This window comes from Helianthus annuus, chromosome 6 (assembly GCF_002127325.2).
Source record: "Helianthus annuus cultivar XRQ/B chromosome 6, HanXRQr2.0-SUNRISE, whole genome shotgun sequence".
NCBI classification, from domain to species: Eukaryota; Viridiplantae; Streptophyta; class Magnoliopsida; order Asterales; family Asteraceae; genus Helianthus; species Helianthus annuus.
The window spans coordinates 4,822,950-4,844,279 of record NC_035438.2 but is presented as its reverse complement, the minus strand read 5'-3'; the positions used below and the strand labels follow the sequence as shown (position 1 = coordinate 4,844,279).

The window sequence follows — 21,330 nt, the reverse complement described above, 5'->3', positions numbered from 1 at the left end:
TTTTAAACTATACATATGTGTATATTACGAAAGGCTTAGAAAAATGTGTGGTCCAGAATGCTTCTCAAGTTTCTCATATAGGGTGGACTTCTCTTAGGATCCCTACCCTTATGATCAATCTCCCTTAAATATATTCCGTCATATAGTTTGAAAAAACATTATTATAAATAAGATTTAGATGGGTTAGAAACCTATATATATTACACGGGTTAAAGTCAAGCACATAAGTTACTAACTAATAATTTGATATATTATGTTTCATTACTATTGTTTTTTTATTAATCCTTTAAAAAAATTTAATTAAAAAAGTAGAATATGAAAGGGTAAAACAAGAGAAGTGGAAAGAAATATTAGGCTCAAGTTATTGTGACACGTGATGTAATCGATTGATTCTTTATTAGGTACCAACACTAAGAAAAGTCGAAAACTAATAATGGAGGTAATCTTTGTTTGTGAATCACTCAAAATAGTAATAAAATAGTGATTAACGAGTTGTGAGTTGTGAACATTGCTTGGTTTAGATAATACAAATAAAGTCATAATTTGAACATTCTTTGATAGTTAAACTAATAGTACATTCTAGATATTAACGAGTAGCCACAATAGCTAGCTTTTAACGAGGCATCCTCTCTTAATACTAACATATTAGGGTAGGCGGTATGGTGGTGATTGAGTTGGGGTGATTGGGTTTTCTCTACCCAATGATATAAAGCCATGTCAATTCCCCCCTTCATTTTCCATTTTCTACTCAAACACTAGGTATGGTTAAACACCCACTCAAACACCCGATTTCTCTCTCCTCTCTCCTACTTTGATTGGTTCTTCTCTCCTCTCTCTCTCCCATCTCTTTGTTCTTCTCCACTCTCGGTGAGTATACACTGATTTCTCACCCTCTCTCCTACTCAAACACCCTAACTCAATCACCACGGTGTGGTCACCGATCGGTGACTCCACTCAATCACCCTAGTCCCCAATAATCATACCGCCCACCCTTAGGTGTTGAATGGGTTTTAACCGACTTTATCATGGATCCTAGTTGTTGTTATCATTATTATTATTTTTCAACGACCAACAAAAACTTGATCAACCGAGTAAATCTAATGGGAAGACGTCACCCATGCCCACGAACGCAGACGGCGCTGGTGACCCGGCCCGCCACAATTGCAGAGGTAACCCATTGCCCAAAGGCCCACTGTGATAAAACCACTGGCTTAACCTAGATTATTTTGCTTTAGACGAGACTTGAACCCATGACATTCACTTTAGAAAGTAATGAGGTTGTCAATGCACCAAAATGTGGTTAGCAATTGTACTATAATTATTTGATTTAAGATTTATCTTTAAACTTATTTATTAGTCATTATCTAGTTTGAATAGTAGGATAGTTACAAAGATTTATTTATTATCATTAAATGGTCAGTTTTATCATTGTCATTTTTACTGTAATGTCTATATAAACATATCAAGTTCTCAATCATTTCAATACGAAAATATCATTCACCGATGTTTGTTTTTCGTTTCTATTCTATCAGGTTGTTTAGGATAATCTTAGTTATATATATATATAGAAACAGGATCAGGAGAGAACGCCTTAAAATGTGAGAACGGTGAGAACGATTCTCAGCCACAAGATCTTAGTGGTTTGTGGCTGAGATTGATGCGGTGACATTTTTGTAAATAATAGAGGCCTTGGAACTACCAGGAGGGGTTAAATAGGAAGATCCAAACAAAGGTGCACATGCTAATCACATGTCATTTTCCTCCATCATATTTAAACGACAATAATTTTTTTATACGTGATTATTTTTCGAAAAAAAATTACACTATAAAACTCAACGTTTTTTATCTTTCCAACGAGTATACTATTGATATACTTTTCGAAAAAAATTAACTGGGTTTTATGGCGTTTTTCTGAACTGGGTGCTTTATGGCGTTTTTCTGAACTGGGTGCTTTATGGCGTTTTAGACTTGGTATTTTCATGGCGTTTTTCTGAACTAAGTGTTTTATAGCGTTTTTACAGTACAAATTATGATTTTTCTGAGCTCAAAAAATATTAATTTAGACGGGTAGACAAAAAAAAAGTTTTTTTTGAGCTGTCGTAAATTATAGCTCAAAAAAATTGCTTTTTTTTGTGAGATATATGGCTCAAAAAAATGGTTTTTTTGAGCTTAACTCAAAAAAATAGTTTTTTTGTTTATCGCGTTTTAAGGGAGCTATATGGCTCAAAAAAAATGGTTTTTTTGAGCTGTTGTAAATTATAGCTCAAAAAAATAGTTTTTTTTGGCGTGGCGTTTTAACTGTGAGCTTATGGCGTTTTTGAGCTATATGGCTCAAAAAATGGTTTTTTTGAGCTGTTGTAAATTATAACTAAAAAAAAGTTTTTTTTTGTTATAGTGTTTTAACTGGGAGCTATATGGCTAAAAAAAATGGTTTTTTTGAGCTGTTGTAGCTCAAAAAAATAGTTTTTTTTGTTGGCGTTTTAACTGGGTATTTTCATGGCGTTTTTCTAAATTGAGTGTTTTTATGACGTTTTATTTAAACACCCAGTTCATGTGAGTGGGTTTTTTTGACAATATTACCCCTTAGTGTAATTTAACATCAATGCTACATGTCACCACCAAAATCGTTCGCACCGTTCTCACACTTTTGACCGTTCTCTCTAAATTCTGACCCTATATATATATATAGAGAGAGAGAGAGAGAGAGGGGATAACCCCTATCGTTTAAGTTAAATTGGGTGCTATTTCTTTTGGAGGGACATATAGAACTCCATCGGGTTTTATGACGAAATTTAGTTCTATATATTTTTCGAATGCCCATTTTGGGGGCATAAAATGGCTACGTTGCTTAACCACGAAACTAGCTAGGTTCTATGTCTTTGAAGCATAGCAACACAACATAAAAACCAAATATTGTTTAAATTTGGTGTGATATATCAATATATCATATATCTCATCTAGTACTCTAGTAGTGACATTATGATACATTTAAAAAAAAAAATTTGGTTATTTTTGAAGTTTAAGATGAGGGTTTTAGATTGCTACATGAATGGTTCCTAAAAGAGATAGGCTCCTGCCAATTCATCTGAAAGGCTGCACCAGGCCCGGACCCTCACCCACGGTTGGGTGAGCTGGTTGTGAGTCTTGTGAACCAGGGGACCAAAGGGAACTCTTCCCAAAGCCACACACAGTAGTGTGTGTACAGGAGCACGTGTAAAGATGTAATTGGTTAGTTTACAAGAAACAACACCATACTAGGAATGGGTTGAAATTGCAAATCTTTTCTGGTATCTTGTCTCACTCACTAGCATTTCCTTGTTTTTATGCAAGAATGAATAACTGAAAAAACAATGAAATGTCAAATATCATGCTGCTGTCCAAAAAACAAATAATAAAAAATTAAATTAAACTGAATTTTTTTGAACGGCAAGGAACGACGTGACAACCACCGTGACACCGGATGTTGTGGCCAAGGTCGACTACTCGACCGCCGCCGGCCCCTTGGCTCTCCCACATGCGTGGAAACCCGACCTCCACCCACCCAAAGGCACGACAGTGGAATAATCGTTAAAACCTCGCCTCCCATCCAAGACGAACCGGCGCCACCCGTATTCGCCCTTCACCTGGAGGCCACAGAAAATAATGGGGAGAGTGAAGGTCGAACCTGGGTCACAAAGAACACCAAGTATTTCCACAACCACTCCACCATTACCTCATTGGCTTAAATTAAACTGAATCAACGGACACATAAACTTGAATTCATGATCATTCCACATATATTGATGGCAAATTAGGTTCTACCACTTGAATTCATGATCATTCCACATATATTTCTTTTAAATATAAAGCTTTAACTGTAACCTTTAATCATAAAAGTGTCAAACCAACGAATTACAAACAAATGGCAGGTAAACGGGTAATAAGTTGCGCCGTAACCCCCTTTTGAATTGGAAAACCGATCCTACCAAAGGCGAACCGACTTTTAAGGGTCGAGAAATTACTATTCATGACCCGTTTGACCCTGTTCAAGAATTCCATAACCTCTGGGCTAGGAAACCAAAAGTATCAGAAGCAAATGACAAATTAGGTTCTACCACTTGAATTCATGATCATTCCACATTATAGGACTCAATCACCACCACCACTTGATGAACCTTCTATCATCTAAGTTCACTATTTATCTCTAAGAGACGTAGTGTGGTTGTAAGATGCTTTCCTTTTATTTTAGAGATGGATGGTTCAAATCCTAAAACTGTATATCGTTGATTGATATGAGGGACTCGTTTGCTAAAAAAATCTAGAAGAAATTTTAATCTATTTTACTTTTTTATTCAAGTTTTTTTAAATGGCAACAACACTATTTTATTCAAGTTGTTTTTAGAACTTTTATTCTTGTTGTTTTTAGAACTTTTATTCTTGTTGTTTTTAGAACAAATGTTATTGCCAATGAAGTAGTGGTGAAGTGGTTGGAAAAAGAATTGGAGTTCCTTGTGATCCAGGTTCGATTCTCACTCTCATCGTTATTTTATGCGGCATCTAGGTGAAGAGCAAATACGGGTGGCGCCGATTCGAATTGGATGAGAGGCGAGGTTTTACAAATTATTCAACTGTCGTGCCTTCGGGGGGCGGAGGTCGGGTTTCCGCGCATCTGGGGAGAGCCAAGGGCTGACGGCAGTCGAGTAGTCGACCTTAGCCACAACACTCGGTGTCATGGTAATTGGCACGTCGTTCCTTGCCGTTAAAAAAAAAAAAAACTATTGCTGCCACGTGATTTGGTGCAAATAATAATGGCATACCAATATATTAATTGTAATGTTTACTTTGTGGTAAATTAATAGGTCTAGAGTATTGAATGGTAACTAATTATGGTAGTTAAAAATTGAATGCAAATCGAATCTCCAAAAGGATTTTGGAAGCCAAAAAAACTGAATACAACCATAAAAAGTAAATGCATTCAGTAAAAAGGACAAACTAAAATGTCAGGATCGAAAGATCTTCAAGTTTCAAACTAAATATCATTTTTCTTTAAAATATTATTTTTTACAGCATTTCTTTGAATATAATTAAAATTTTCTATTGTAGTCTTGTCATATAAACCAACATGCAGATAGAAAAATTACGTGCAATGCCTTTGTGCTAACTGCATGAAACCCTTTGAATGTTGCACCAAACGCAATTTTAAGACCATATACATATCCTTTGCAAATGAGCAAGAAATAAACATATAATCTGATGATTCAGCCTCACTTGCACATATAATGCATGCGGGTGAGTTTACATGTACCCCTTATTAATGATCGCTTCCATTGTGAGAATCTTATGCCACCCGACAAATCTTAATTAGTCCCGATTTGGATTAATTACATGCGTTATACTTAATTAATTATTTATTAATTGAGTCCACAACGTCTAGCAAATTTCGGGTAAATGTATGGGATTGCATTTGGTATCCATTAAATTTAAATTTATCGCGTAGCGATAAAAGTGTTTAAATCAAACGTTGGTGATTACACGGTACACTATAAAGTGCTGAAATTGTTCCAATATGTCTGGAACACTAAAGTAATGGCATTATTAATTGTTGGACGTGAAAAATAGATAAAAAAACATGGAACGAATATTAAATTATTGTATTTGCCATTGTTGTTATAAATTAGACACCTACAACTATTGCAATTCACCCAACGTGTTACTAGGCCATTAACTTTAATTCAAACAATTTCACATGTGTAGAGCATGCGTGTACTGTTCATGTATACAGGGCCTCCCATATAGGCCATTAACTTCTAAAACAGGTAAATATAAATGTGTATTTTAATGAATTTTAATGAACCGTATTATGGCCTTCTTGATATATAAAATAATAATTTTTTATCATATAGAAAAAAAGGTTTCATTAAATTTTTTAAACGACATGTCAAGTTATATTTACATTCACACTACTGAGAAATAAATAGTCAACTAGACATCCGCATATACATTATTTATATGAGTAGTCAAAATCAAAACTTGATAATTTTGAGACAACCCTAGCCTTACGATTTCATTTTTACATCTAAAAATATATACTCAAATATACTTTAATGATTATGGGGACCCAAGACCACGATCTTACCATAATGGAAAGAAAACAAATATCTACCATCACATAATTAAAGTGAATTTTTAATTTGAAAAGTAAGAAAATACGTATATAAATTTTATTTTTCTAAATTAAAAACAAGCATTTCCTATAAAAATTGCTCAAATCCTCTCGATAGACGAACTTTGCAAAAAGAAAATCTTAGGCCGCATGTTATGCCTCTCGCCCCTCGCTTGCTACAGCAACAAACCTTCTTGAAATTTGGCTCAATCCACATCATCTTGCGGTGCGGCCCCATCCCCGTAAGCTTTGTCCATTTTCCTTGTGTCAGGCTACAGTATTGCGTTTGGTTGGAGTTTGCAGTGCCGCCACACATGTCGCAGTGTTCCCGGTCGGGGGCACACTCCATCTTTGAACAACCTTGCTCATCCCTCCTCATGTATAACATATAGTCCTAGATTGTTCTCGGGGTTTTGGAATATTTAAAAAAATATATAGCAAGGAGATGTGTCTTTTTTAATTACTAACAACTTTTTTGATAAATAAAATTACATTTATCTTTAAATTTGATAAATAAAAAAACATTTATCCTTAAATCTAAAGGTGTTTTTTTTGTATGACAAAAAATAAAGATAACTTTATATGATTGTTTTGATGAATAGAGAACATAATAAAGAAAATGCTATGTACATCATATAGGCACTTTTTATTGTTCATGAATAAAAAAGATATTGATTTTGAAATTCATTAATCATTGAAAAAATTGATTCTTGCATTGTTCAACATGCTCACAATTCATGGTTGTCACCTAGGTTGCTTTTGATCAAGATTCCATAACTACCCACAATGACAGAAGTCTTGTACTTTCTTAAGAAGTCCAAAGGCATCTTTTGAAGTCTTCAGGATTTTTACATTATGTTTTGATCTTGCAATGGTAATGTGGTGCTCCATAGGACTACTCTTAAGACCATCCGTCACGTAACTTTTGTGGGCTAAGATGAGAAAGAGAGAAAGAGGGGGCTGACGTGGAGGTGTTAGGGGCATGAGAGCGTGCATAAACACGGTTTGTGAAAGTTTTTGTAGGTGGATGACATGAAGAAAAGATGGAGCTTAAAAAATTTACACCTAAGCGTCATGTTAGCTTTATTTGTAAAACAACTGCGACAAAAGGGATATTTGATTTAAATAACCCAACTTTCATCAATTGATCGATAACACTCTTAACTTTCGATTTGTAGCACATCACTCCCAACTTTCAACTTATTTTCCTACATCACTTCCAAACTAATCCAGTTTGCTGACGTCAGCTGCCACGTTACCAAAACAGTGTCACATCATCAAAAAGCCAAACCAGCCACCACGTCATAAAAAAGCCAAAATCAGATGCCATGTCAACTGACACGTCACAAAAAACGCCACGTCACCACACAAGTGCCACATCAACAAAAGCCTAACTAGGTTAGTGTACCATTAGTTTGGGAGTGTCAAAAGAAAATAAATTGAAAGTTGAGAGTGATGTGGTACAAACCAAAAGTTAGGAGTGCTATCGGTTAATTGGTGAAAGTTGAGGTTATTTAAATTCATTATCCCAAAACTAAAATACTATTTACAACTAAAAAATTATATTTTATAATCATTATATGTTAGAACTAGTGATATTGTTAAAGGGTGGTAATATGTGTTACTTTAGTGTTTGATTTATTTGGTTTGTGCATGAAGGAAAGACAAAAGAAGAAATGAGGTGATATAGTAAAAATGAATAGTGTAGGGGTAGAATATGATAAATGGAAGTGGATAGAGGCTTGGGTTTGTCGGGTGGTGTTGCTGCTGCTGCTGCCATGATCATGAAATCAACCAAACAAACAACAACACAGAGAGGACCACCTTTGTCTTGTGAATTCTCTCGAAATATGGGCGGACCATGTATCATGCACGTCAGTGAAATATATAGAAAAAAAAAAACTTTATATATATTAACTCGTGGTGAAGCTTGAGATTTCCGAACAGAGAATCGAAAACGTATAATGTGCATGTTTGATGCATGACCTGAGTTATTTTTGTAGTGCATTTCAAATTGTTTGTAATTAACCAAATAAAAATAAACATGTCACATATGTATCCTTTGCAGTTTGCAAGCAATATTCATTTTGTATCGACACCTATAGAAACTTCATATAAATTTTCTTTTTGCGGCAAGGCAAAATTTATTATAGCAAACTAGAACCACCCCAGCAAGTCGGTGGGTGTGACAAAGTTCATATTAAATACAAAGTACGTTTTGCATGGAAAAACATACACTTGCACATTTTACTTTTAACTCTTTTGTATAAACTCTTTTATATAAAATGGTTATGTAAACCTTTAACTACATTCGTCATTTTACTTTTTTTAACGGTAAGGAACAACGTGACACCGGGCGCTGTGACCAACCTCCACCTGCCCGAATGCACGACAGTTGAATAGTCGGTAAAATTTCGCCTCCCATCCAAGACGAACCTGCGTCACCCGTATTCGTCCTTCACCTGGATGCCGCAGAAAATAATGGGGAGCGTGAGAGTTGAACCTGGGTCTCAAGCAACACCAAGTTTTTCACCAACCATTCCACCACACTACCTCATTGACTCGACATTTTACTTTTACCTCTTTTATATGAAACTTTCTATGTAAACCGTTAACTTCATTCTCTTTGTAACTCCCATCGTTTATACCAAACACTATATACAAGAGTATTAGACTAGAAGGTATGGGGGCCGGCTGAGGCCCGGCTAGGACCGGCGCCGGTCCCCCACACCGCCCCCCTCCCGTCCCGTCCTCACCAGCAGACCACAACCGAACTCGCCGGCCCTCCTTCTCTCACATATACCTATACATATATACATATATATACACAAAGGGGTTCATCCCCCACCCCCTAGGTCCATCCCCTCTAAGCCACTCCTACGTGGCGGTGAGGTGGCGGCTCATCCTTGGAGGACTTGCCTCCTCCATACCTTCCAGTCTTATATGATTTTCGTATCCTAACATATGTATATCACACACAAACTTTTGTGTGTATCATATTTTATAAGTTTATTATTGTTAAGGCACATCAAGTCCCCATGTCATTAAGTCATTTCGTATGATATATTTTTGACACTATTTTAGTTTTTGAACATTTTTTCATGTCACAAAACATGGCTCATATTAGTGAAAGGGCTCAAAAGATTAATGTATATTTTTCTTCTCGATATTATAGAGTTATTAAAATAGTGATAAACAAAAGACGTGTTGTACCATACGCAGTAAATGTGGTACAAAATTCTAAGCATTGAATAGATGTAGCTAAAAGGATGCATGATAAAACATGTAGCATTCATTCCGACTCATTTCTTCACCTAATTTAATACTAGTAGTTAACATTTGCCGGTCACGTGTTCTACCACGTGCCACGCATTACATAACACCCTAACGCCGTTACCGCTTTCAATATATTACACCAAACGCTCTAACTCGTCCGTTAACTATAACGGAGTATATTTATACACTCAAAACGAATTTTAAACTATTACGAAATAATAACATTTCCGTACAAAAACCGACCCGTTACGTTTTACAAAGCAACGAGAGGATCCGACCCGAATATGTCTCCGAAGTCTTGAAGATAATCGTCAACCATGGATCCAAACCCAAACCCGAACCCGAAGTCATTAGCGGACCCGATGTACGTTTCCGACGGGTCGGGTCCTTCAAATACGGTACCCGGAAAGCTAGTCGGGTCGTAAATATCCGGAACAAAATCAGCGAAATTAAATAAATCTGACGTTGAGAAATGATCATCAAACGGCTGAAAATCATTAACGACGTCGTTTAACGGACTGCACTGAGTAGACTGAGCAACGCACTCTTCTGTCGAAGGTGAGTTAAACCGGAGAACAGATTTCGGCGATTTTTCACCTGAGTTGTAACCAGAGTCAAACGACGACGTTTTGTTGTCATTGTTGTCGTCGTCGTTGCTGTTGTTGTTCACCGGCGGTGAAACGGTAACTGGAACAGTAAAATTTGTAAGCGCGTGGGGACCACGCAACTGAATAGCCGCGTGATCATACACCATAGCTGCTTCTTCAGCAGTATCGTAAGTCCCAAGCCATAACCTCACGCGCCGGGTCGGGTCTCTTATCTCCGCCGCCCATTTCCCCCACGGGCGTTGCCGTACGCCCCGAAACTTCTTACCGGAGTTAACTTTCAACCGTTTCTTCGCCCCCACGTCACCTTTCTTCCTCCGTTCAACAGCCGGTTTGTTCACACTCCTATTTCCGACAACATCGTTGTTAATCGTAACCTCGTTAACAAACCTTTTCACTCTTCTTCTGTTACAAAACACTTCATCTTCATCACCGGAAGAATCAGTTGCATACGGGTCGGTAACCGATATTCTGACAACCTTTAACGACGACGTTTTGTTGAGCATTGTAATGTGGGTTTTGTGTTGGGTAAACTTAACTGAAGAAGAAGAAGAACAAACGGGTGGGTTTTCCATAGTGATGAGGTGACGGATTGGGATCAAACGGGCATTGAACGTGAAGGGAATATATATGGTGAATGAAAAGGTGGAGATTCGTTAACGATAGAGGAATAAAATAAAGGGGTTTGGAATACTCGTGCGAGAGAGAAGATTAAAGAGTAAAGAGTGTATCAAAGTTGCAGAAAAAGAAGAGAGATAGAAAGGTTAATGAGAGAGAGAGCACACATGGTAGAGAGAGAGTAGAGAGAGAAAAGAGGGTGGAGGAATCAAGGAATATAGCGAAAGAGATTGTGGTTGACTGTACTATTTCCGGTATGGAAAGAGGGTAGGTACTGCGTACAGCAGGTGTTTGTGTGTGTGTGTTTTTATGAGAGAGAATTTAGAGAGAGAAAGTGGTGCAGAGTACAGAGCTCAGAAGGGTTTGTGTGTATGGGAAGACGATGGTGAAAAATTGCAGTGAAGAGTGAAGACGGAAATGGTATCCCCAACTTGCTTTTTTATAGCATATCCTGACACTCGTAAGGTTTTTTTTTTTTTTCTTTTTTTTTTTTTTTTTTTTTTAACTTTTAAAATATATTTTAATAATGTTTTAAACTTTTAAGGGGGGCGTTTCTATTTAAATAAGGAAAAAAAACAATTTTTACTTTTTGTAGTTTTACTTTATATTTTACTTTATATTTACTTTGAACCATGTTGAAGGTTTCAATTTACATGTGCATAGACATTGTTTTGTGGACACAATTTGCTACTAATTTATTAGGTTTTTGAAGTTAAGAAAGCTAAAAGCTATAATTAGTTTTATTGTTGTCTCATATAAAGATCAAATAATATTTCAAATCTCAGAAGAAGTAGTAAAATAGTCGTGCTATATAGCGGAGTTTTGGTTAGGATCGGTTTGGTTTAGTATTGACACTTGGTATGGAAGTTATAAAGATTATGACAGAGGATATTTATATGTGTTTTGTATCGATTGAAAATAATAAAAAGAAATTTATATCGGATGGTGTCATTGTGCCGTGTTAAAAAAAGTCTTAAAAAATAATGTTGTTGCCAATAGCGTGGAAGCTAACGTCGGCACATAAGAATCGGTCTAGGTAGGTGGCGGGACTCTAACTTGCACTTCCCTGTAAGGAGCCAGCACTTGAACAAGGTGGAGTGGACTAGGGCTCTGGTTGTGTAAGTTTTTTATTTTAGTGCTATATATATCCGGAAAAAAGGAAAGTTGGTAGTTCAAAATTTCAAAATTGAAAGGTCGCCTCATAGTGTTTACTTTAGACGCGAATTCATAACTATTAGGTTGAACGTAGTGGGGCGCGAAGTGGGGCTATAGCGCCCACATAGCGCCGCCCACACCACCCCTCTGGGCGCTATGCCCAAAAAAAAACAAATGGCGTGAAAATTTTCGCGGCGCGAGAAGGTGTTGATTTGTTCTGCATTTTCCACTTTGGTCCCTGCATTTTACAATTTGGTCCCTGCATTAAAACACTTTGGTCCCTGCATTTTACACTTTGGTCCCTGCATTTTACACTTTGGTTATGATGAGGTAGGGGCTTTATGACTACGGGCTCTAGTGACATAATGCCTCATAAAGCCCCTGTGTGACGTGGCACGACACGTGTCGCATAACGCCCACAAAAGGGCTTTATGACTACACATGGCCTTAGTATTAAGTTGTGTTGTGTAACCCTGTTTTAAATAAAAGTATAGAAAAATATATAGACACATAATGTTATGCAATTCAAAATTTCAAAATTGTATAATACATAGAAAATTATTAGCTTATATGAAACAATATGGTCTGTAAAATATTTTGCATTCCATACTAATTGAATGAGAAGGATTGCATTGCACTAAATAAAGGATGCTAATTGCAATTCCCCATTTTAATTTCGGTATCCAATGGAGACAATTGGCTAATGCCATGTGGAATTAAGTTCCACATCTGTTTAGATTTGATGACTTAAAACAAACAAGTAAAAACATTGTTAAAAACCATCATCAATGCAAGGTGATAAATGTACTCACATACGTATCTAACTGTGTTGTTGCTTCCATTCTTTGGCAACACATCCGTTCTTGGTGTCGTGTTCCGCATCTTCTCTTATTCTCATATAGAGACTTGCTGGAAATTCATAACCACCTAGGATTGAAGAATCCTCAGAAGCTTGTCTTTCATGGGATCATGATTATTGGGAGTTGGAGAATAGTGAGAGTTAGGAATGAGTTAATCTTTTTGAATAAACGGGTGAGAGTTGAGGACATCATCAGTGAGGTCAAGACAATGGGGTTCCTTTGGCTTAGAAGTAGATCTAAAATCAAATCTATCTCTTGGAAAAATTGGTGTAAGTTTGTAATTATGTAATCTTTGTGTTGTTTTGGCCGCCCGGTCCTCGGGTTTGGCGTGTTTTCTAATGAAGTATACGTTTCAAAAAAAACGTATCCAGACGACCGCCACATCAGATTTTCACAAATACACTAAAATACTCATTTTCTCTCTAATCCTACAAACTAGGGGTGAGCGTTTCGCGGTTCCGACCCACGAGAACCTTAAACCCAACCCGCGAGAACCTTGGACCCGAACCTTTTTGAATATATGGGTCGGTTCCTGGTTCTAGATTTATATGAAATATGGATTCCGGGCCGGGTCGGTTCCGACCCGGTGGTTCTAATATAAGAACCACAAGAACCATTTGTATTTTAATTAGAACTAGGATTAACCCCGCGCACGTTGTGCCGCGCTAAATCAAATCGTTCTCGGTTCTCGGTTTGATAACATGTACGTTTGTGCTTCGATTACTTATATACTATTTCGCACAACGCAGTCCCGGGAAAAATTATATCAAGACCTAGGAAAAAATAGGCACGTAAACAAACTACTTATTGAAGTTAAGGGACTGTAGAGTAACATAATTAAAGTTAAGGGCAACAACGTGAACTGGGTTAGTAAAAAGAAAAAAAATATAACGAAGGTTTTGGGGGTGTTAAGTGAAAATTCTGTAATTATTTCAATAAAATATATGACATCGCAATGGACGGGACTCGAACCCGCTGCCCTTGAAACGTCGACACAATCAACTTAGCTGCCCTTGAAACGTCGACACAATCAACTTACCACTAAGGCACTAATTACATTGGCATGTTAAAATAGTTAAGAAGCAAATAGAATACAATAGTCTTCTTTTAGCTATCTACGCGACCTCTAATCCGACACCACCATATGCAATTTCACCGGTTACAAAGAAAAATTTAGCTGCAAGCTGAGTGAAAGTCTAAGTGGCTATCTGACCTTGGTTGAAAATCATCACATCATATCTGCTGGAGCAAGACAAACGAATCAAAGACACAAAAGTATGCTTTACCAAATCGGCTTCCACGGTACATTGATTTCCTTATTTCCTCAATTTAGCATTTAGATGAACTGATGCTTGGGTGCTTAGTGACTGCCAACGCACTAAAATTCTAAGCATAGTACAAATGATATCACCCAAAACCAGGAGTACAGGACTTCAAAAACATCCTCAAGTTGAAAGCAGAATATCAATATGAAAATCTCAGTAGCAAATGTAAAATCTAAGGCATGGATGTTTATATACAGACCTAGCGTCTTATTTAAATGATAAAGTCACCATCCACATTAAATCAAAATTTATCCGTAATTTGTAAGCTGCAAAAATATCCAGATGTGGGGCAAAAATTAATAGATGCTCAATTTATCTTCAGGGGATGCGTAGCAAATCGACAATTTCGTATTGACGCTTTCAAATGACCTAAGCCGCTAATTACAACAGCTTCGATTTCCATGGTAAAAAAACATAAGAGCAACAGGGCCTATATGTCAGCATACCTGAAGAAGACGAAATAGCTAACATAATTGAGAAGACGACTTGAATTCAATGATTAGTATCCAAGCAAATGACGATTGAGTCTTAATTTCTATAAATAAAAAAATCTTGTACCTTATCAATTAAAGTAAGAATCAGAACAGGGAAAGGCCTTCAACGAAATTCCAGTTTCACCGTTGCTTGTGGGAGTTGGGGAGAAAATTTGGAATTTCTTGTTGATCTTTGCTAGTATTTTTTTCGATTTAGTTTCTGCAACCACAAAAGAATAATAAATTAGTTAACAATTAGATTATAGATGCAATCTTCTAATACAAAAAAAAAAAAATAATAACAAAAAAAAAAAATCTTAAGTATGTTTTGCCTGGCACTATTCCTTTCGTTTCCTTGTAAAATAAAATAAAATAAAACTGACAATTTAGTTTTAATATACATTAAATAAAGCTTAGTTCATGGAAATCTGTGATTGACATCAGATCAATATTATATTCATGTTACTATGAAGCTAATCAATCCAATTAGAGACCATTTCATTGTACTCTGTTTTATGATTGTGTGTTATATTCAAATATAAAATGCTCATGTTCTTTTTTGTAATGGATTTGTGATGTTTCTTGTTTCATAATTGCTATACATAAAATTGCTCCACTTGCCCTATGTAGGCAGACCAAAAAACGTCTTAATTTATGCCTACTGGATCTAAATATTCAGTATTTTGGTTCTAAATATGACTAAAGGGACTTCAAGGAATGCGGTTTGCAATCTCATGCTAGCAAACTTAAGAATCGATATTATTAGAAACCCGATGTTTAATACTTCACTGAACCAAGAAATTGCATTATCATGTTTACAAAATGCCCCAAATCAGATAACCCTAAACACTCAGTCCTGTTTAAGAACCCTAATTCAGACGAAAGATAACATAAGTGTTGATGGGTTCATCATATATCAATCCGTTAACCCACTAAAACAAAAGAAAATCATAAACCAAAACCATCTTTAGATTATCGTACCTTTAAAAGTTCTTTTGTATTGCTCACGCCATCACTCTAATTGGACCCCGTCGTTAGCGATTTGAGAAAAGGGTTTTGATGAAGGTTTCAGACATGGCCGCAATCTTGAATGGTGAAGCAATTGTTGGACCTGGAGCAAGCAACACGATAACCATCATGAGAAAGAGCAAGAATGAAAACAATGATCTTGTAACCTTGCTTCTTTACCTGGAGTTGGAACGTGGCAAGCAGAAGAAAAGCAAATCAAACGTGTCAGATGATGAAACCATGTATGCAATGAAGTGTACTTTGGTAATAACTAATAAGTGGCACCTTGTGATTGGACCAACAATTTTCTTACTGTTCATCAAGCCTTGCTAACCATATTTAGTTAATGTATATAAAAACAACAATTTATAGAAATGGTCCGGTAGATATATATTGTTAATGCAAAAAATAACACAATGATATTCTTTCGTCTCCCCGCTATTCTTTTTTAAGTGTTATTGTAATCGATTTCACGTTATATTAGTATAATATTTAAAAATATCGTTTTAAAGAAAAACAATGTATTTTTCGTGAAATATTTTCCAACTACATGTATATGTATGGATGCGATATATTACAATATATATATATTTATTATATCTAAATTTGAAGTATATATTTATGTATATTTCTCTAATGTATTTATATGTATGTATTTGTGACAAAAATAAAAGCAAACACACCACATATTATGGTATAGTCTTATTACATACTTTGCGTTACTAGATAATGTGTGATTAGGTATGGTCTCATGTATATATACATGTATCTTCCTTTTGTGATGCATACATAATGGATCTGCATAATGTTCTGAGTGACGAGAATGATAAAACCGTTACTAAAACACAAGCCGGGAAACGAAACGTGGTTTAAAAAGGAAGCTCATAGGCTATTATTGGAATCATTCGGATGAATTCTTTGACGAACATGTTAAAAGAATGGGAGGATATAAACCCTCAAAGGCCCATTACATATAAAAGGTTCTTGTGCATCAGACCCTTTACCCGACCCATCATATCCTCTAGGACCCCGAACCACATAGCCTTCTAGTGCCCGACTTCGTTTTGACATGTGTTTGACACGATTCATGTAAAACAAAAAAAAAATGTGTCTCAACTCAATGCCACGTTTGTTTCCCATAGTACAACAAAATTATTAGCTAATGTACAGTCAAAGATAAACTCGGGAGTCTGAGCTAGCAATGGGTTTTTTTTTTTTCTGTGTTTCATCATTGTGTAGATGATGAATTAATGAATTAAAGCGTTCATTGAAGTGTCTAAGGGCTCCCGGCGGACACAAGACCACTACCACCACCCTCATCAAACACCGAAATTGTGTCGCGGACACTCTCGCAGAGTGGAGTCGCTACAACTATCGCTCTCATCTGCTAAGACCTTCTTCGGAACATTATCGCTAGACTTCCAACAATCTCTTTCACCTCCACTGCTTGCGTTAGCCGCTCATGAAACCATGTTTGCGATCACTTCCTTTGTCGTCCCAAGCTCTCCACTTCATGTTCCTTCACTCCTCTTGAGGTAACATTTTTTAAGCCCCAAGTTTTGCATGAATCGAAAATTTTAAGATGGTAGAGATTACCAATTATAGAATTATAGATGAGAGTTTATGAATTTTTTTTAATGAAGTATGCACACATATTCAGATTTTTTTTTTCTCATCCTCAGACAAATAATAAAAAAATATATATGCTAGCTAGGCTTAAGAAACTGTAATGTCATGTAAATTTTTACTATGTTATAACAAATTTAAATTAATAGGCCGTGACAAGCGACGTTCACGTGCTTACAAAATAAGGCAAAAACATATATTTGTTTACTTTCATATTCTCAAAAAGATATATAAATAGATATTTATATTAGCTATGTTATATGTCATATATGTAATAAGAATTATTTCTAACACATGATTTACAGTTATAATTTTGTCTCAACAATTTGTGGTAACATTTAACCGAATGTTTAACATTTTGGTAGCCATCAAGCAGGGCCGGATTTGGGCCTGTGCAAGAGGTGCCATGGCACAGGGCCCAAAACATGTTGAGGCCCAAAATCATATAAAGTTAATATATATTTAATATATAAATATGCTGTAGGAAGAATTATGCATATTGGTGTGTTGGCTCAGTGGATGCAGCAAATAGTTTCAAAGCTGGAATTCCGGGTTCGAATCCCGTTGTTGTTTTCTTTTTGTTTGGGTCACAAGAGGCTTTGTTTTAGCAATAGGGGGAAAAATTCCATGTGCTCACATCAATTTCAACTTTGTAAGCTTATTTTTTAGTTTTAATTTTTATTTATGCTCACACCAATTGCAACTTTGCAAGCTTAGTTTTTAATTTTCATTTTGATTTTTCACATCTAAATTTGGGCCTCCACAAATTGCAAGTTCTTTTATTTTTTCTTCTCATTTAATCATTTATGTAACAAACTTTACATGTTTTCTTGTAGGTTTTTTATTTTTCCTTTAACCATTTACAAAATAAACTTAAAAGAACTCAGTATCTAGTTCTATTTTTTTTATGGGTATGTTTCATATATTCAGTTCTTTTTGCTACGCTACTTATATTTTGTTTATTTTATAACAAACATAGTCGTATTGTGGTTTTTTGATATATGATTGATGAGTTTATATTATAGGGAGGGGCCCAATTTTTTTTGTTTCGCACGGGGCCCAAAAGTATTTTATCATTCTCGGGGACGGCCCTGCCATCAAGATATATCAATCACAAACAACACACACGTGAGACTGATAATGCAATTAAGTTTGTATGTGATTAGGTTACATGAGAGATATTCAGCCACACCTAGATCTATCTCCAAACTGATTTGGCATTTGAACAAAGTAATAGAGTGGTAAGTCAATATTATTTTAATAAAGTGGTTATTTAAACCACTAAACCTTTGTGAATGTATGGTTTAGTTAAAGCCCCACTTCCTATGTGACACTAACGTGACAGTGTGACACTAATTTTTACACCTTTTAGTTATTCCACTACATAAGTACACATAGTCTTGCCGGTTTTCTTTTCTCATATCCCATATATTTATATAGATTGTATTAATTTATAACTTATTTAGATTAGATTAGCAATCAATTACACAAGATTTTTATGTGAAATGTATTAAGCGCTTTTGCAACGTTGACCACATTATATATATGTATAGGGGTGATGTGTAAGGCACTTGACCAACTTTAACCAAAAAATCTAACTGTGTTTGGCCTAAAGGATATAACGTGTATGATTTTGAAACGTTATAAGGACAAAACCAGTCAATTTTGAAGTCAAAGGACACCGCCTACAATTTGGTACATACATAAAGGACAAAACTTGTAATTTACTCTTTATTTTAATTTATCTTTGTCTAAAGAAAAAGGAAATGATTTCTTGAAAAATAGAAAAGAGACCATGGTTGTCATGGTTTAATCCATGCAAACCATGATGGATCATGCAAGGGGATGGTGTAGCCTTCCATTTATGTTCTTACCAGACGAATCATGTCATAACTATGAACCCCCACACCCTTTAGCCTAAGAAGATTAACATCCGATATGTTGTGGTGGATAAATGATTAAATGGGCAGCCTCAATAATTTCAAGACCTAGTTAAGATTATGGACCATAAGCACGTTAATTATTTAACTTTTTGATTATTTTGCTAGGTTTACTGCGATTTAATTTTTGGTGTTTTCAATTATTAAAACACAGCAAAATTAGGTGTATTATATTTTGGTCAGTAATGACCTTCAACAATGTTAATCATGTTTCAATCATTATTGGACCACTTCACTCATGCAATTTAACTCATGCATATATTATCGTATTATTAGACAACTTTTTAAAGTATTAAACATTCAAGAATTATCTTACCCATTTTACAAGTCTACATTAAAAGCCAGGAGTTTAGAAGATACGAATCTAACTCGAATTTATTTAAGCTTGATTTCAACTCGTTTATAGCTTATATTCAAAGGTCTAGAAAGCATTGGCCGCAAGTATCTTGACGATCTAAAAATTTGTTAATTAACCGAAAATCAACGGTATTTGTCAGTCCAATTGTGACATGCATATTCTTGTTATTTGATTAATTAAAATAACTATGTAAAAACGCTACATGTCTTACGTATTTCTTTGTACTTAAAAGTTTCCATGATTACTTGATTAGCGATGTAAACAGTAAAAGTAATCCGAATTAAATTGATAATGCTAGTCTGACTTGTTCATATATATTAAAATATTTGAAAATAGAAATAGAATAAAGAAAGATTTGAAAAGAATTTTGGTGTATTTTTCTAATGCTAGCAATAGTGTTATTTTAGAAAAGAAAAGGAACGTGTTTTGTTAATATTTTTCATCACATGCCGTTTTGTATTCTAATGAATTTGGATTATATCATATCATTTTGTATCTAGAGAAATAAAAATCATTTTATTGACATGGATGTTAAAGGCAACTTGGTGTTTGTCTTCTTATTGGCACCTTCCTTGCCCACGGGAAACGATGGTCGTCGGACAATGAAGTCGAGTCGGTTATAAAGATGTTTTAAACATCCCAAGGCGAATCATAGGCAACAATCCAAGAGCTTTAAGAGTTTTTTTTTTCATGTTCCAAGAGCATATATGCGGGATCCTTTTGAATGCATGTGCCGAAGATGGACCAAATATTTTCCTTATAAAGGGAACGAACCATCTAACGGTTCATTGGTGGTTATCACTCTTGATACTTAACTATATTAGGGGGAAACTTATTGGTAGTAACTCAATTACTATTGACAACCAAGTTACCGTTATAGTGACATTGACGATCAATAGGGCCATCCTGATCGTACTTGCCAATGATGACTCAAGTTGTTGCCGACCATAATTACATTGACGATCAATAGCAACTTGCTACTGGTAATCAGCTCCCACTCATGTTCATTTACATGCATTTTTTATCAGCCATGTAAATTTAAAGAATTAAAGCACATGCATTTTTTTATCAGCCATGTAAATTTAAAACAATTTTAGATTGTCATTTACACACGCCATTTCCTATGCCCACTGGACCACACCAAGGCACCACCCAAACCTTATTGAAGGGGCAATACCCCCCTCGGAACCCTTTGGTCACTAGGAGTAGGGATTCACCCACTTGTATAAGTGTTTACTCCACACATTCTAACTTGTAACGATGTTTATTCTCATTTTTCGAGTTTTAAATAAATCCCAATTAACCAAAATGACTTGCTGACGCTAAAATCACAAACATAAATAAGCTATGCAATATAATTCTAACAAATACCTTACATATGATTTTATACTATTTTTTATATAATACATAAAAATATATACGTTACTAAACAAGTTGAGCAAAACACAATCATGAAACAATCAAGATTAAACAAAACAAAAACAATCGACAACTAAGCAAGTACACTAGATTCGACAAATGCCAAGGAAGTTCTCTTTGTACCTTAGTTCTATTTTTAACATAATTGCGTTGATTTTTGCTTTGTCTTTTCCCAACATTAATATAGTAAATTTATATAACTTCCACAAAAGTTATAAAATTGCAATTTGCGTAACTTTGTAATATAGAAGTCAAATTATGCATCAACCCCAAGCTTGCTTACTTCGAGCCACTAAATTAGAGAAAATTTATCATTTTATATTAACTAAAATTTGGTCTATTCTTTGTTTTTTTGGAGTTTGGACATTTGGTTATTCATAAGATAGCTTCCATCAAGGCTTTGCAAATTTCAAGAGTTGTTTTTATTCCATCTAAAACTTAACCTGTGTGTTATGACTCCTTTCCTTTCATACTTCAACCACATTATGACCATCCCCTTCATTTCACTTTTTATATTATTTTAAT

The 21,330-nt window shown here is 35.4% G+C and overlaps 1 protein-coding gene and 1 long non-coding RNA gene across 3 annotated transcripts; both read right to left on the bottom strand.

Annotated features, from left to right (window-relative positions):
• Nucleotides 1-9,370: 9,370 nt before the first annotated feature.
• On the bottom strand, nucleotides 9,371-11,088 carry LOC110884910 (ethylene-responsive transcription factor CRF1). Its single transcript, XM_022132617.2, has one exon. It carries the CDS (start codon nucleotides 10,596-10,598, stop codon nucleotides 9,672-9,674), a length of 927 nt encoding a protein of 308 aa, XP_021988309.1. The 5' UTR covers nucleotides 10,599-11,088; the 3' UTR covers nucleotides 9,371-9,671.
• A 2,576-nt stretch (nucleotides 11,089-13,664) lies between these two features.
• Nucleotides 13,665-15,782, bottom strand: LOC110884911. Of its 2 annotated transcripts, XR_002561686.2 has the most exons (4): nucleotides 15,643-15,782; nucleotides 15,436-15,565; nucleotides 14,540-14,674; nucleotides 13,665-14,427 (listed from the first exon to the last, which is right to left on the bottom strand). It is a non-coding gene; the product is annotated as an uncharacterized LOC110884911 (long non-coding RNA). The 2 variants fall into 2 exon arrangements; XR_002561685.2 differs by lacking the exon at nucleotides 15,643-15,782 and having other exon boundaries at nucleotides 15,436-15,633.
• Nucleotides 15,783-21,330: the final 5,548 nt, after the last annotated feature.

What these genes read in the sequence shown, in the direction of transcription:
- LOC110884910 (XM_022132617.2), bottom strand. Translation starts at nt 10,598, where the DNA reads ATGGAAAACCCACCCGTTTGTTCTTCTTCTTCTTCAGTTAAGTTTACC.